Source organism: Poecilia reticulata, linkage group LG14 (assembly GCF_000633615.1).
Source record: "Poecilia reticulata strain Guanapo linkage group LG14, Guppy_female_1.0+MT, whole genome shotgun sequence".
NCBI classification, from domain to species: Eukaryota; Metazoa; Chordata; class Actinopteri; order Cyprinodontiformes; family Poeciliidae; genus Poecilia; species Poecilia reticulata.
The window spans coordinates 19,900,496-19,916,715 of record NC_024344.1 but is presented as its reverse complement, the minus strand read 5'-3'; the positions used below and the strand labels follow the sequence as shown (position 1 = coordinate 19,916,715).

At 40.7% G+C, this 16,220-nt stretch overlaps 2 protein-coding genes across 3 annotated transcripts; one reads left to right on the top strand and one right to left on the bottom strand.

Annotated features, from left to right (window-relative positions):
* The first annotated feature begins 956 nt into the window (after nt 1–956).
* On the top strand, nt 957–8,442 carry micu2 (mitochondrial calcium uptake 2). Its single transcript, XM_008428330.2, has 12 exons — nt 957–1,226; nt 1,640–1,775; nt 2,577–2,608; nt 2,707–2,782; nt 2,947–2,994; nt 3,847–3,929; nt 5,601–5,654; nt 5,739–5,836; nt 6,218–6,389; nt 6,464–6,572; nt 6,666–6,823; nt 7,618–8,442. The coding sequence occupies exons 1-12, from the start codon at nt 1,026–1,028 to the stop codon at nt 7,717–7,719; spliced, it is 1,269 nt and encodes a 422-aa protein (XP_008426552.1). The 5' UTR covers nt 957–1,025; the 3' UTR covers nt 7,720–8,442.
* Nucleotides 8,443–8,491: 49 nt separating this feature from the next.
* Nucleotides 8,492–15,534, bottom strand: LOC103476184 (interferon regulatory factor 2-binding protein 1-like). Of its 2 annotated transcripts, none has more exons than XM_008428327.2 (2): nt 13,465–15,534; nt 8,492–9,333 (listed from the first exon to the last, which is right to left on the bottom strand). In XM_008428327.2, exon 1 carries the CDS (start codon nt 15,276–15,278, stop codon nt 13,509–13,511), a length of 1,770 nt encoding a protein of 589 aa, XP_008426549.1. In that variant the 5' UTR covers nt 15,279–15,534; the 3' UTR covers nt 8,492–9,333; nt 13,465–13,508. The 2 variants fall into 2 exon arrangements, with proteins under 2 accessions (XP_008426549.1, XP_008426551.1); XM_008428329.2 differs by lacking the exon at nt 8,492–9,333 and adding an exon at nt 10,659–10,921.
* Between the last annotated feature and the right edge of the window lie 686 nt (nt 15,535–16,220).

The following is a 16,220-nucleotide window of genomic DNA, read 5'->3' as shown; positions in this document are numbered from 1 at the left end:
GAAACATCTCCAAACCAATCCTGTTCCATGACAGATATAAGTTGAAAGCTTACAACAAAAGCAGCAGCTTCAAGCCTTCTTGTTATCTCTTGAAGCAAGTCTCACTTTGATGCAGTTTGAAAGGCCAAATGTACGACAAAACATAGAGTTTGTTGTTGAAAATTAATTGTAACAATACCAAAGTGCTATGCAGACATCTAGGTAAAATTTTATAGATATTGGGGTTAGAAGTTCATCTAGAATTGATTTTAGACATTTAGACTGCCTTGTAGTCAGGTTGCATCTTAAATTCAGGTCACCTTCTGTAATGAGCAAATAAAAAAAAAGTTCAAGACTAACTATAGGTATTTTTCATGTGAAAACTATCATGTTCTTGTTGGCTTGTCTTTTTGCTATGGCGTGTCCTGTCCGTTGTTTCAGTCACCCCACGTAGAGAAGCTGGTTGCCTACAAGTTCCTTGGCAGTTCTGCTCTACGCAACCAAAACCTCAAAATCGTCTTTGAATTGTGAGAGTGAACTTTCAAAATAAGGACTACATGTGCTGTCAAAGCAGACAAGACACAACAATGACAGGGACAGGGGTCATTTTTCACACAGCAGTCATACTGGTAAAATGGTACACAGCATCATAATTAAGAGAAATAAAGACTTTCAAACATCCCTCTGTGTGTAATCACTCACTACATTCATGTAGTTATAAAGTTCCTGAATAAATAGATTTTTCAATAATATTCAGACTTTTTTTGGGACTGCACTAAACTTTTGTAACATTATAAAATTAGAGCTAATCGCCATAAACAAGCGCTGGAGCCTTATTTAGCTAAAAAAGAAACATTTCCTAAGTCATAAGCTACTTTGAGAACTATCCCTAAAAAAACAAAGAACTTAACTTTCTGGTATGCATCATGCAAGTTGTTTACTTTGGTGACGCCAAAATGGGCGTTCCGTGACTCGGTCGCTAACTCACAGAGCAGCTACGGAAGCCGTTGTGTTGCGCGAAAAGGCAGCCAGTGAGCTTCCTGAAAATGGCCAGCTGGGGAAAGTTCACCGCCGTCTTTAGGAATGTGGCCAGGAGCTCTCGGGTTTTAAAGAGTTCGACAACATTCCGTGCAGTTGGTTCCGGTGTTTTGGGCTCTGTCGTTGGAACCGGGGGTCTCTGTTATTACTACTATCACCAGCCTAACGTCAGGACTTTACCCTTCACTGTTCTTGCAGAGGAAGAAAAAGTGAGTACACACCCCGTGGAGATTTATTTTTTATTGAAGATCTTTCGCCTCTTTATTCGTTTTCCGGTCTGAACAATTACCGCAAACTGCGAAAAAGAAGTAGACATAACTTTTTAAGAAGGCGTAAACACTAACGTATGTTACCTGGCGCCCTCTAGTGGCGCATACAGGGCGTTTAGTACATAGAGAGTAAAAAAAAAAAGTCTTCATTTGTAGAGTTTATGGGCAGAATATCAGTGTAAGTTTGAAATGGAACATACTTTGGTAAAAGTTTATCTTAAATTTACTCATAGCTAGATGTTCCTTTATCGTTTAGGTAAAAACCGTGTGCCTGGTTGGTGCCACAGAGGAAATGTTTAGTGTTTAGATCAGTATGACAGAAATTTTCAGATCATTTTTGCCCCTTTGTACAGTTGCAGGAACCTGCAGCTCCTCAGCTGTCAGCCAGAAAGATCCGTTTCATCCAGTTTGCCTCCGTGATGTACGATATGGAGCCCTACATGACCCCGAGGGACTTCCTGTTCTCTGTCATGCTGGAACAAGTAGATCGTAAGCAGCACACACACACACACACACACACACACACACACACACACACACACACACACACACACCTTGTAATATCCCTGCTCCCTATGTGCTCGCAAACAGCACTTCAAATCACTTAACCTGAGTAACAACAATCCTACCCTATTTAAATGATTGTCCTGTTTGCTCCAGTAAATAACATAAGAGTTACGTTCAGTTTTCTCCTCAATCCAAAACTCTGTTTAATCTTTTTGAATCTCTTTCAGGATAATTACTCTTTCAAAATGTAGTTTGCTGTTAGCGTTTCAAAAACAAACCGCATGTAATTGGAGAGCAGATGGGATTTCCACGCTGACAAATAAATTAGCTTCATAATCAGTGATCATAAATATTGTGTTACCATTGTTCAACTTGGATAAAAAAATAAAAAATAAAATTATTCTTAATCTATAGAGTATTATCGCATTATCATGTGTGTTTTCACACAACATTCTAATGATTATTTTAGCTATCTATTAATCTATCAATTATTCTGACGATTAATCTATTAATTGGATTTTTTTTTTAATTAAACATTCTGCACAACTTTCATTTGCCCACTTTAGCCTTTTTACACGAAATTAGAAATATGCTAAAAGATGAAAAGCAGATCATAACATTTCTTTTTTAAAATAAGAAAATAAACATCATTTGTAGCAAAAGATGCACCTGTAGTGAAAGAAACACTTCTAACAGCAACATGTGAAAAGCAATTTTTTATTTTTTATTTTTTATTTTTTTGCTTAGCATCAATGCTCTGTTTGGTCTTTTTTTCTTTTTTAGGAAAGCTCCAAAAGAGAATCTTAACAACTCAGGTATGTTTACAGCTTCACTGTGTGAAAACTGTACATGCAGGGCACAGTGCCGGGGGTTTTGTGGTGACGGTATCTGTTTCCTGCTGCGCTCTTGGCAGGACGTGAACAAGATGTTGGCGGCTGCCGCTAAAGCTCGTCCCGGCAGCGATCTGTTCAGAAACCTAGGAGACAACGGTGAGCTCTCCGGCCGTCTGCCGCCTATCTGAATGTTTCTGCTGTGTGAGCCTGAGCTGTTCATATCCCCATTTCTATGGTGATGTTCACTTTCTTTTTTTTTCTGTCGGCTAGATTCTGTTTGACTAAAGGCTGTAAAGTGTATTTGTGTGTGTACCTTGCAGGTTTAATATCCTACACAGAGTATCTCTTCCTGCTGACCATCTTGACCAGTAAGTTGACTTTGCTGTGTTCATGATCTTGTGGTTTTATTTGAAGCTGGACAATCTCTCAGCAGCTTTGCTTCCATTGACCTTATAATTGTGCATATTGGACTTTGGGGACATAAATTATCTAATGGGAACACTCCAGTTAAAAATAATAATATTGTTTTTGCTAAAAAATGTTTTACACTTTGGATGAGGTGGTTTTCTCGACAGTATCAAAATTTATTTACTGTATTTCGCAAACCTGCTATTGAAACACATTTTTTTGCATCACATGAAATACAACGGGTCTACTGAGGGTCAGTAGACCCTCTGTCCTGTTGACAGAGTTTCAGAAAGAACAATAGTTTTTAAAGAGACAGAGGGACAATTTCAAACATTAAATTACAAAGTCACATTTCTTTAAAGTCATATTTGATATCTGTAGCATTTTTATAACAACTGAAGTTAGTCAAATAATGTCAATTTTCATCTGGAAAATAAAAATAAAAAACTCAGAAATTTTGAGATCGATCTCAGACATTTTCTAGAAAGAAATTTGGAAATGTCTGAGTTTCAAAAATCCAAAGTTTTTTTCCTAGAAAATATATCTTAAAATTTCCAAGTTTTCTCCAGCAAATTTTCTGACTTTTCATACTCTGAACTTTCCAGGTTTTTTCTATAAAATTTCTGAGCATCATTTCAAAATTTGTAATTTTTTTTCTGGCAAATCTTTTTTACATTTGGAGCTCAGAAATTTTTTTTTTTTTTTTTTTTTCTTCAGAGGAACTTTACTCCTCTCTATTTTCCATCCACAGTGGACCCGATATGCTGTCGTAGGTAATAAATTCCTGAACGAGATGACTGTCTCTCTTGCAGAGCCGCGGACCGGGTTTCACATAGCTTTCCAAATGCTTGACGTGGACGGCAACGAGCAAGTGGACAAAAAAGAGTTTCTTACGGTAAGACTTTGCTTGGATAAAGAAAAGATCAAACATACGACTTCTTTTTTTTTTAGACGGCGAACTCTGTAATCACTTTACGTAACAATATCAGTATTTCAATATTTCAAATCTTTGTGTGCTCTCAAATGTGAAAATGTTGCCTCTTTAATGCTGCCGAGATCTCTGCCGAGGCTGCCGCAGCTGTAAGTATGAGCCGGGCTCCATGTGAAGGTGAGGCAGAGCTGCATTCCTGTCGCTCGACTGCCCTTCATCTGCCTTGTGTTTGACGCAGAAAGCTTTTCGGTTTTATTTGTTTGAAGCCACCTGACGTGTTTTTGGTTCCAAGCAGACTTCTCTCCCGTCTGCTGCTCAGCTTAGGCCTCAGCTACCTTTTGTCTCGTTGGAAGGCATGTTGGCCTGTGTTGCAACCCGTGTTTCATGTTCCGACGTGGCGCAGAAAGAACAAAACATCCAGCAAGAAGCAGCAGTGCATGGATTTTGACGTCGGTCTGCTTTGACCGCTACTTTTTGCTTTTGCTTTGACTTTTTTTTTTTTTTTTTAGTTAAATGCAGCGAATCTGTGTTTTGTTGATTCTGAGAGTGGAAAGAAGGATGTAGAGCTTATATTAGCTCCCTGAGGAGAGGGAGAAATCTAGTGCCTTACAAAAGCATTCTCATTCCATGAACTTTTTCACAATGTGGGTCTATAATACGACTATAAGTTTCAATATATTTTAGGGGGGGGTTTGCGATAGATTTTCTAAGTTGGAATTAGAAAATAAATTTGCTCAATAGAAACACGCTCATTTAAAGAAAAACAAACTAATGTTTTTCCCAAAAAAAAGTGTTTTTTGAGCTATTTTAAAATTAGTGCCTTTGGCAAAACTGAGATGGAAACTGTTTCCCGTCACACAGCTCGTAGTGCGATTGCTACCGCTGGCAAAAAGATGAAGACGACAACTGAGAATAGTTGGAGGATGACAGCATTTATTAAGGACTCACCGCGTGAACAAACGTATTCACGTTTGTGATTTTTAATTGCGTTTCTCATTTAATGGAAACACCGCAATTGCGAAATTGTGTTTTCTTTTTGACTCAAGTGGACTATCGACAAAGTTTTTGCGCACATTTGTAATAGAAACACTGCTAATGTGGCATTTAACTCTGAAGTGGAAGAAAAACGACGCATGTTTTCAACATAGAGTCACAGTTCAAGAAACCTGAAGGAGGGAAATTTCGGTTAGAAACTTCATAATCCATTCTGTTTATGGTTCTGTGTGTGGTTTTTATTTGCTTTTTACTTATTGTTTTTGCTTGTGTTTTATTTTGGATATTCAACATAATTTCCAGTTCCAGTGTTACGTGTTCCTAAATAAAGTAAATGTTATTGGTATTTGAGAGAGCAAACTTGTATTATTATGCCAGTATCGATGTAACACATTGACGTTTGTGGCTTCTGTGTGGCAAAAAGTGTTAAAATTCGGAGGGGTGTGAATACTTTTGCGAGAAAGTCTTGCTAGAGAGATTTAGCAAGTACAAAATTCTGTGTTCAGTGAATGTTGGTAATGAGCTGGATGAAATGTGAGTGTGTGTGAACACATGAAGTTTCTATGGTTTCAAGGTCATGACAAAACTGAATTGAATTGAATGGAATGAATGAAAAGACAATGTTTTCATTTTCTGCCAAAGCTCAAGAACATCATCGGCAAAAGTAAACTGAAACCTCAGAAGGACGTGGCAGAGGTGTGTGTGCACATCTTATTAGTTTTTTTTTTGTGCATCGTTATCGGTTTCTATAGTAACAGGATAATTCATGGGTGGTTCCAGAAAGCGTCAGAGGAAGGGGCGGCTGTAAACACGTCACTTCAGGCGTACTTCTTTGGAAAGAGAGGAGACAACAAGCTGAAGTACCAGGAGTTCCACAGGTAGGAGAACCAGGATCTCGTCAAGTCACCTGACATTTTGGATGGAGATAGTGGTGGCACAAAACTCCTTGCAGTTATTTCTAAAGTTGCGCCACAAAGTAAGTGATCTTGATTTCAAAAACTCACAAAACAATGGCAAAATCCCAGAGGGACGGTTTCTTGATTACATGAAGATCACTAGAAAATCTAGTGATCTTCATGTTGGTTGGTTGTTTGTTTTTTTTTTCACTATCACCAGCTCTATTCCTCTTACAAATCTAAAAATCCTTAACTTGCATAGCAGAACTCGCTGCATGTTTGGAGCTACGGTACGGTTCCCCTCCAGTTGGGCCTCGGGGTCTCGGCCCGTCGCAGCTCCTGTTAACGATCTCTGTTGTTCAGATTCATGGAGGACCTGCAGGCTGAGGTCCAGGAGATGGAGTTCCTGCAGTTCTCCAGAGGCATGGGCACCATGAGAAGGGAAGACTTTGCCGAGTGGCTGCTGCACTACACCAACGAAGAAGACAACGAGGTCTATTGGGAGAACATGAGGAGGAAGATCCCTGCCGGTCAGGTACGGAAACTTGTTCCTCCGTCAGGACGAGACTCGCGTGGATCAACAGTCAACAGGCACGTTTCCCCTTCCAGAGCATCACGTTCGAGGAGTTCAAAGCCTTCTGCCTGTTCACCAACAACCTGGAGGACTTCGCCTTCTCAATGAAGATGGTCACCGAGGCCAACCGTCCTGTGGGGATGGGTAAGGCCTCGCCGTTGGGTTGAGATGAGCAGGTGCGTCTGCTAAACGGTTCATCCAGCACATGAGAGCGTCCTCCTCGTTCTTTTGATACAGCCCAGTTTAAGCGAGCCGTGAAGATCGCCACGGGCCACGAGCTGTCGGAGAACGTTCTGGACACGGTGTTCAAACTCTTCGACATTGACGGAGATAACTGCCTGAGTCACAAGGAGTTCATGGGAGTAATGACGGACAGAGTGCTGCGGGGACTGAAGGTGAACTTCCACTTTCATTTCCATTTTTATTATACTACGTAGCTTTTTATCGGCGGTTCTGATTAGTGCGGTTTTCTGGTAGATCAACCAAACTTTAAAAAACCTCACCTTTTTTTCTGTAAAAGTCACTAGGTTAGCACCGTTGGATTCACTATTGGTAACCACACATGTCAAATCCTGCCAAGGTTATTCCACCAGAATACAGCCTCATAACGATCAATTTAACATTTTTATCCTCCCTCTTTGATAAGGAATTGATACAAACCTGTTAGTTCTCTGCCAGGTGTAGCATTTTGCATCTTGTACAGAAATATCACCACAACTTTATGTTCTACTGAGTCGGTTGGTTGCACTTGATTCTATTCATTGATATGATGGGTTACATGACTGAATATAAATACATCCCACACTTTTCAGATTTTTTCCCCTCACTTCACATCTATACACTATTTTGTGTGCGTCTGTCACCCAGTAAAATGAGGAATTCCATTATATTTGAGTTAACTGGTGATGTTTGATGCTTTATTATTTTGCTCTTGGATATTTGTGAAGTTTCTTGCTGTAAGAGGAATTACAAATAGGACTTTGACTGGAATGATGCCATTGTGAAACTGTGCCATAATCCAAATGAAATGTTTTTTGTATGTCTGCAACTTTTATGGTCTAAATGGTATTGGATTTTTATTCCAGGATATATCGGTACAGAATAATTAAAAATAAGTAGTTGAGAGGCTACACATTCAGCTTCACCTCCTCCCTCTGGCTCACGGTGAACTCTTGTCTCCTGACTGCAGGTGCAGCAACAGACCGGCATCTCTGGCTACTGGAAGTGTGTGAAGAGAGAGACCCTGAAAGGGGCCAAGGAGGCCCTGGGAGACGCCGGCTGCCCCATCTGACATGTTTACACGTCCACCACTGCATACGGTTATGCTTTATATTACTGAACAAATGGTGTGAGTGAGATTCTACATCTATGCACATAAAAATATAGGATAATACCACTGCCTTATCTGAATCTATGGAAGCTCATTTCTGTCATGAAATAGAAAAAAAATAAAAGCCCAAGAATAAAAAATCAATGACAAGAAGTCAGTTTTGACTTTCAAATTCATAATTATGAGGTATATAAACACAATTCTGAGTAGAGCAAGCCTCTGTAGAGAAACAGCATGACTAACGATATCATAATCTGAACGTCTTATTTTGAAAGTTGAAATTCTAACTTTGACTCAATTATGAAGTTGAAAGTCAAAATTCTGACTTCTCTTGACTTCCTGTTGGGCTTTTATATTTCTTTCACGGCAGGAATGAGTTTCCGTACAAAATGCATTCACACTCCAGCTAAGTGTAGGGTTTTGTCATTTACAAGCATTTTACATAGGAACTAGCTGATAATTTTTGCATCCAGGATACATACATATATATATTTGTACTTAATCAGGTTTAAAGTTTCCAATCACTTTGTTTTCCTTGTAACTCAGAATGTATTAAACACGGCTGAAATGTCTATATTTGAACTGAGTGCATGTTTACAGTGCCACTAGGAGCTTTTTAATGTCTGGTGTGGAGATTTTCATGTTTATTGTCAACATTTAAATAAAAGTTTCCCCACAAATCCACCTGGAGTCTTAATCCTTTGAAATCAGCAGCAAAGGAGTAAAGCAGCTGTGACTATTTAGTCCTTTATTGTAGAATTGACCTGTTCAGATCACATAAGTGTGGGTTAACCATTCGATGTGATGCTAATTATCTTACCATACATAGAATTCAAAAAGTAAATAAACAAAACAAGCATACATCTGTGATAGATGGACTAATTAGTGACTGATGCCAAAGGTTATCAGTGAATACAGCATACACAGCTACAATAAAATTACACTGAGCATGAAGCCATCTTTGGTCTTCTTATCACTATAAACAAATACATAGAAATTTGTATTGTATCAAAAATAGAAATTACATAGCCATATTGAAAGGAAGTTCACATTTGAAACATACAACAGAAGAATACCTACGAGACATAATGTGGGATTACATTTTGGGTTTTTTTGCACTCCTTGGCTTTAAGGACCAAATGGGGTTTTGTGTTCAACATTCGATTTTTTTTTCTCTCTCTAAAGAAGTGCATTACTTTAGCCAAGTCAATCAATAACGCTGTCCTGCATCGGCTTAATACACAATGCAACATTTAGAACAAACCAAGAAGGGGAAAAAAAAAAACTGAAAAAAACAAAACAAAACAAAAAAACACAAATCAGATTGTCAGACATATGTGTGTGCTTTCTGTCCTGGGCTGTTTGAGCCACATGGAGCGAGGAAGAACGGCTGATCTTAGCCTCCGCCTCTTCCTCACTTGTGACTTTTCTTGTCTTTGCTAACTGATCCCGGTGTAGTTTGTCCTCCTGGAGCTTTGGACTTTCTCTGCTTATGGAGGCACGCTTGATGAAATGCAGCCGAAGTGGACCTCTGCTTGAGATAAAAAGGGAAGTGCTTTCAAAGTGTTTGATCCCCTGGAGAGAAAAGAAGAACAGATGGAAAACTTAAAATGAAGAAAACAAAACAGGCTGTTTAGTTTCACACTGGTTGGTTTCAGTAGAGGCAGAGTTCTCCATGCTGCTATTGTACGAATACTTCATTTCACTATGAATTCCTGGCAGCCATTCTTATGATGAAACAAAGATAAATGAAAGCCAGCATAGATAGAGACAGCGGAAGAAGAAAGGTTATAGACAGATGAAGGAATGTATGGACAAATTTTTATGTTTTTGGTTTTCAACGTGTGGAGCTCTGTATTGTCCGAATGTGAAGGGGAGGCCCAACAGACTGACTTAAACAAGTGGCGCGTTACAGCTTTTGCCATGACGCTCCACTTGATACATAAATATAAAACTTTTAGAATTTTTTCAAATGTAATGGACACAGAGAGGAAAAAGAAAAACGAGACGAAATGGTGGAAGTGGGAAGGTTTTAAAAGGAGATTGGAGTAGAGGAGAGAAACGAGTAAATTAAAAGTCAACAAGTCTGCCTCTAAACCTGCAAAAGGAGAAAAACAAAAACAAGAGAAACCACAACAACTAATAATTTGGTTTTTATTACGCATGCACACTATAAAGGCACTAATATTGATATCAGTCAATATTTGACTTTTTTTTTTTTTGACATATTGGTATCGATCAGATAAGTAAAAGTGAGCTGAAACTGACAGCTGACATTTCCATGTTTTTTTCTTGAGGGTGAGTGGATAATGTGACAATGATGCAGGATGTGGGTAGTTTAACTGAAGCAGTGAAGGCAGTAGACAAAGGTATTGATAGAATATTTAAATGATTGGACAAGAAACATCAGTAAATTAAAATGAACTCAATTTACATTCCAATTAATATTTTTTGAAGGGAATTTTGTTTACACTTTATAATCCATTTTGTTTATGGTTTTGTGTGCTTCTCATTTCTGTTTTATTTATTGTTTTTGTGTACAATATCTTCCAGTTCTAGTGTTACATGTTTTTTTTTATAGTTAAAAGTTATTGGTTTTTGTCTGGGCAAATTTGCATTATTATGTCATCAGTATATTTCTCGTCAATAATAATAAAACAATAATATCTCTTATCGGAATAATTACAGGGGCAATTTACCATCCAGCTAAATTTGCTATAGTGGCACATCTAACCCTGAATAAATGATCAAAGTAAAAACTAGTCATGAACCATCTTTATATTTGAATGGATGCATATTTCTCCAAGTGTCCAAACAAATCAGTGATACAATTTTAATTTGTGATGCTTAAAATCAAAACTAAATGCCACTAAAATCAATTAATTCATTGGTTCAAGCCATTTTTTTTTTTTAACGATTCCAGAAGTAAAAACTGGCGAAAGAGAATCCCATATCATTTATTTATTTATATTATTTATTTCCAGATAGCCGCTCTGTCTTTAAAGATGGAGCGACTGTTCAGCCGCTGGACTGCATGAGGCGCTTAGAAAGCCGTTTTCCACCTGGTCTTTGAATGCACCACAGCAAAGCTCTTCAGGATGTTCTCAATGCAGAAGTTTACACAAAGTCAGGAAGAGACGGCGGTATTCCTGATATCGGGATGCTGTTCAAAAATGGAAAAAAAAAAAAAAAAAAAAACTTCCAATGAAACAATCAGGGAAAAAAAAAAAATCAGTGCTGAAAGAAAACAGTCTTCCTCTACAACGCCATCTACTGGAATGTATTTTAATTTTTAAAACTGGAAAAATTTAAAATACTTAGTCTTTTTTTGACTAAATGTTTGGGCCATTTATATGTTCTGATAAATGCTCTGTTCAAAATTGTCAGAGTGTGAAATGTCTCATTTCAATATAATTCTCGTAATGACGAACAGTTTATTACTTTCAACTATTTTATTTTTGCATGTGTAATTATATGTTAAGCATTATCATTTATAGTAATAAATGTATAAATGATTTATCAATGTCATGATAAATTATTATTGATGTTTGAAGCCCCAAAACTGTCTATATTGTAAGGATTGTTAGTTTTACTACTTTCTCCATTTGTTCAATGAGTGTGTCAATAAATAATACATTAGAAAATATGATTAAAAGCGGTTACTGTGTGCAGTCGAGTACTTCAAATCACCCTTTTATGACGCTCTTGTCCAAAGAAAGCATATTACAAATGAATATGTTTTTCAAGAGCAGGATGCGAGTTTGTGTTGCTATGCAGGTTTTGTCACAGAGCAAACATGAACACTTTTTTATGTTTTGTTTTAAAGTTAAAAGCAAAAAAACCAACCATGTTTGCTGTTTATATTAGTATAATTCAAGGCAATGTGTTTTTTGTGTTTTAATGTGAAATAAAAAATTTTTTTCCTTGAATATGAACCGTATAATTCAGAGGGTCCACCAGACCCTGGAGCGGTGGCTGTGAAACCAAAATATGAACAACTTACAAGGGTTAAACCTTCCTGAATGTGAAAACTTGGGAAACTGAGAATATCTAGACATGTTTGGTTTGACACCACAAAGCATTTTCTTTCAAGCTTCTGCTCACAGTCTTTGATATTGGCTTCATGGGCATTTTCCCAGGGTGGCATCAGAAATGGGGGCGTGGGACCCAAAAACTAGAACATAAAATATATCTCATTAGGCCTGTCGCGATAAACGATAAATCAATTAATCGCACGATAAATAAAACCTATCGAGCTCATTTTAATTATCGGCTTTATTGTCTCTTCCTGCCGTTTTTTCTTTCTGTTGAGGACACTGAATGAAAAAGGCTCAACTCCACTGACCCTCCCTTCCTATTTCCTTAGTGTAATGCCCACCGCACATTACAAGAGTTGTCGGCCCATTTTCAAACCCTGAGACACCACCATTAGCCGACAGAAATCCTAGGTATAACGGTTCGATCGGGTTCGTTGTGCCGTGTGGTGTCCAGCCACATGGGCACAAAATAATGGCTACAAGTCCAGTTAATTAATTTTAATATCAGGCGTTAATCAATGCTTTACTAGAATCTACCTGTGACGCATGTGGCTAGAGTCAGCGTAAAGTCCTGACTGAATGAAAATCAATATAACTTATTTATGTCACGTTAACGAAGAACAGCTGAAAACCTACCAGGTTTATCAACTGAGGTAGTAATTTGGCTCCAACTCCTCCCCTTGTCATTTCTATATTCTTTGCACAAAAATCTTAAATCGGCTAACGATCTAAGATTATCTTAAGGGAAAAATAGGGGCAAAAAAATCGTGCAGTGTGAACTACTGCATTAGGTTGTCGGATGTGCCCGTCTTTATTTAGATCTAGTGATTACTGAAGGGAAATATAGTATACAGACTATTATCTGCAGTCTTTTGGTTGAATGCAGTATTTATTTCCACTTTGGCTTCATGTTTAGTTTTTATTAAAGTATGTTTTTTGTTAATGGAGACTGAGAATATATTTTATTTTTGTTTTTGGTTGTCAGTTCCAGTGTTATGTGTTCTTTTCAAAATAAAGTGCATCTATCTTTGGCAGGAAATCGCATGCATTATTACGTCATTTCCATTAAATCAGTGTCAAAAGGTCTTGAAACAATATTATAGTTTATCACAATAATTTTTTAGACAATCACTCAGCAAAATTTGTTATTGTGACAGGCCTATCTCATCTGTCAGTTTTCCCCATAATGTGTTTGCTACTACTTGTATTCATGTGTAGTGGAGTAAGTTTCCTTTAGTTGCTGTTGATTACTGAGAGAATACATAGCCTATTTCCTGCTGTGATATAATTTCTTGTATTTTAATTGATTGGAATGCAGCAGAAGGAGGCGGATGCCCAGGGCGCCATTCCTGCGGCCTCTCCACAACAGCTTGCACATTTATTTTTCAAGCTTACAAAGTTAAGCATAGTAATAAATCGTGATTAATCACCACTCTAAAGTATGATTAATCTGATTAAATTTAATTGACAGCACTGATATTTTTAAATAATAACCATAAAGTCATAATTTTTGCATTTCAGGCTAAAACAAAATCTAATTAGGTATGTTATATTTCATTTTTACTTTTTGTCTAAATATCTAAGCTTCCCATCCCTAACTGGCTTCAACCTCATAACTTAGTGGTTTGAGACCAGACTGATGTGACACAGGGTTCCCTGTCCATCTTACCATTCACCATGACAGGTCGGAGACGTCGGGAGGTCAGCAAGGGGTCACTCCTCCTTCTTTACAGTCACGTCTCCATCTCCGGCCAGGATGGTGGAGATCTCGCCCTGCATGAAGGCCCAAGGCACGTTGGATCCGGCCAGGGGGCAGCGCTCCCCGCTCGGGCAGTACACCTCCCCTCCCTGGCCCTGGCTGCGGATGAACGCTCGGGTGCAGGGGAAGCAGAACTTGTGGTGTGGGACGGAGGGACACTGGACAAAGTGTGTGTCCTCCAGGCGCTCTCTGCAGAGCGTGCAGCAGAGCAGGGTGCCCTGCGTGCTGCTCGTGCTCTCCCCGGTGTTGGCGTTGCCGCTTGGCCCCACCGAGCTCATGCCCTGGCCCATGGCTGCCTGGGAGGCCGAGGTGGAGGCGGTGGACGGGCTGCTGCTGGTGGAGCGACCGGCTGCCGAGGAGTGGGCTGTGGACATGCCTGGGCTGTCTCTGGGCATCTGGCTGGAGCTTAGGCTGTCTGTGACGCCCATCAGGGCCGAGATGGGCGACGGCTGGCTGTGGAGGCGCGGCGGCCCTTCTTGAGGGGCCGCCATGCCGGGCAGAGGCTCCGTGTAGGCACTCCGGACCCAGGACTCCCTGGCCGAGTGGTCGGGTCTCCCGTCGCTCTCTCCGTTTTCCGAGCCGGGAGAAGCTTTGCGGCGTCTGGTCGTGCTCTTCGCTGGACCCGGGCGGCCTGTCGCTGCCAACGACAGCACCGGGTCTGGCTGGGGCAGGACCTCTGGGATGGGCGGCTCCTTGAACATCCTCACGCTGTCGTTCAGGAGCTCGGACAGCCCACGCCAGTCCCCGGTACCCTGCCGCTTCTCGTACTCCACGTATCGCAGGCCGGAATTCACAGCTTTGCCTGCATCTTTCGCTGAATCCCGGAACATCTGCCGGACCAGGTCCGGGATCCCTGAGAAGATGATCCCGGAGCCCACGGGATACTCAACGAAGACCTTCAGCTCAAACTCTGGAGTTGTGCTGGCGTCGAAAGCCAGGACGCGGCCCTGGAGGTTGTGGTCTTTCCTGAAGCGGACGTTGAAGGGGATGGAATTGCTCAGGGCCACCAGCACGTCTCGCACCACTTTGGGTCGGTTCGGCCAGCCTTCCACCCGGTTTCTAGCCACTTCGTTCAGTTCGGCCATCACCTCATTGTTCCTCCACACTGCTGGATCTATACCCACAAGGGCAGAGGTGCTGGCGCCCACCCCCAGAGACACCGCCTGCCTTCTGACACCCTCACTCATGATGGGCCCGGCTGAGACTGCGATGGGTGTGCTGGCAGTTCGGGAGCCCGATAACGGGGCTAAAAGCCCGTGAGGAGCCGCCACCAACCCCTGAGCTATCAAGGCGTGAGAGATGGTGCTGTGGAGCCCGGGCACCGCACCGGTCACAACCCGGCGGGTGTTCGGGCTCTGGCGGCTTCCCTCCGATAAAGCCACGTCCTCAGCTCGGTGCAAGCCGTTAGGGAGCCGGGAAGACACCCCATATTCTCCCCTCCCCCTGTCTACGCGCTCACTATGCTGCCGCCCCGTTTCGACGGTCCCCACTGAGCCGGGTTTGCTCTGCTGGGGTCCGGGAGACCTGCCGTCTAACACCCCGTGCGTGCTCTTCAGCTGCCGCGCCGTTTCGATCAGGAGCTCAATCCGGTCCGCGCCGTCGTAGTTGACACATCCCCGGCACACCGCTTCGCTGAACTCCCACAGCATGGCCCACGGCATCTTGGGCAGATCGCAGAGGTAGCACCACTGCCGTCTGGAGGAAGGCTGCGAGGCGGAGGACATGTTGTTTACAGGCCCGACACTAAACTTTCTTCCCTCGGAGGCCTACACGATAGTCTGCGGTTCTCTGCTAATTCTCAGGCTTGGGACACCGAGGACCACATGCCACGTTTTACCCGACGAAAATACAACACAAATTAAGCTCGGAAGGCGGTTTTTGGCGACAATACTTAACGTTAGCGACGTCTTCTTTTTCGGTTTGTTCGTGTCGGTCTGTGTGGAAGGAAGTAAAATGTTACGAGACACCGGAAACACCTACGCGCATGGAGCGCGAAGCATTTTGGGAAGTGGTGTTTTTAGAGCGAAGCCACGGCTTCGCTGAACTCGTTGGTAGAAAAATTGAGAATATTCGCAACACGAAGATGAAAAAAGAACTTTTGTCACTTTAATTTTTTACATGATTAAATAGTCATTATTGTCTACGGGCTCCGGTGGCCACGACTTGTTATAATTAAGTTGTTCTCACGAAATAAGTCGTGGCCACAATATATAATAAGATGGGACTCGTACATAAATAAATGGAGGAAAACATATAAATACACAAAACCAACTTAAATTTCTAAAAAATAAAATAAAATAAAAAAAATACTAAAACCATTGCTATTGACTAAACCGTTGCGCAATGTCAGAAATTTTTTGATTCTTGAGAATAGGGGCAAAACTACGGAAGCGCATTGCTATCACGCAGGAAAAAAAAATTCGAGTGCTATCACGTTATAACGTGATACGTATCTTGTTAAAACGTGATACATATCACGTTATAACGTGATACTATCTTGTTAAAACGTGATAGTTATCTTGTTAAAACGTGATATGTATCTTGTTAAAACGTGATACGTATCTTGTTAAAACGTGATACATATCACGTTATAACGTGATACTATCTTGTTAAAACGTGATACATATCTTGTTAAAACGTGATAGTTATCTTGTTAAAACGTGATA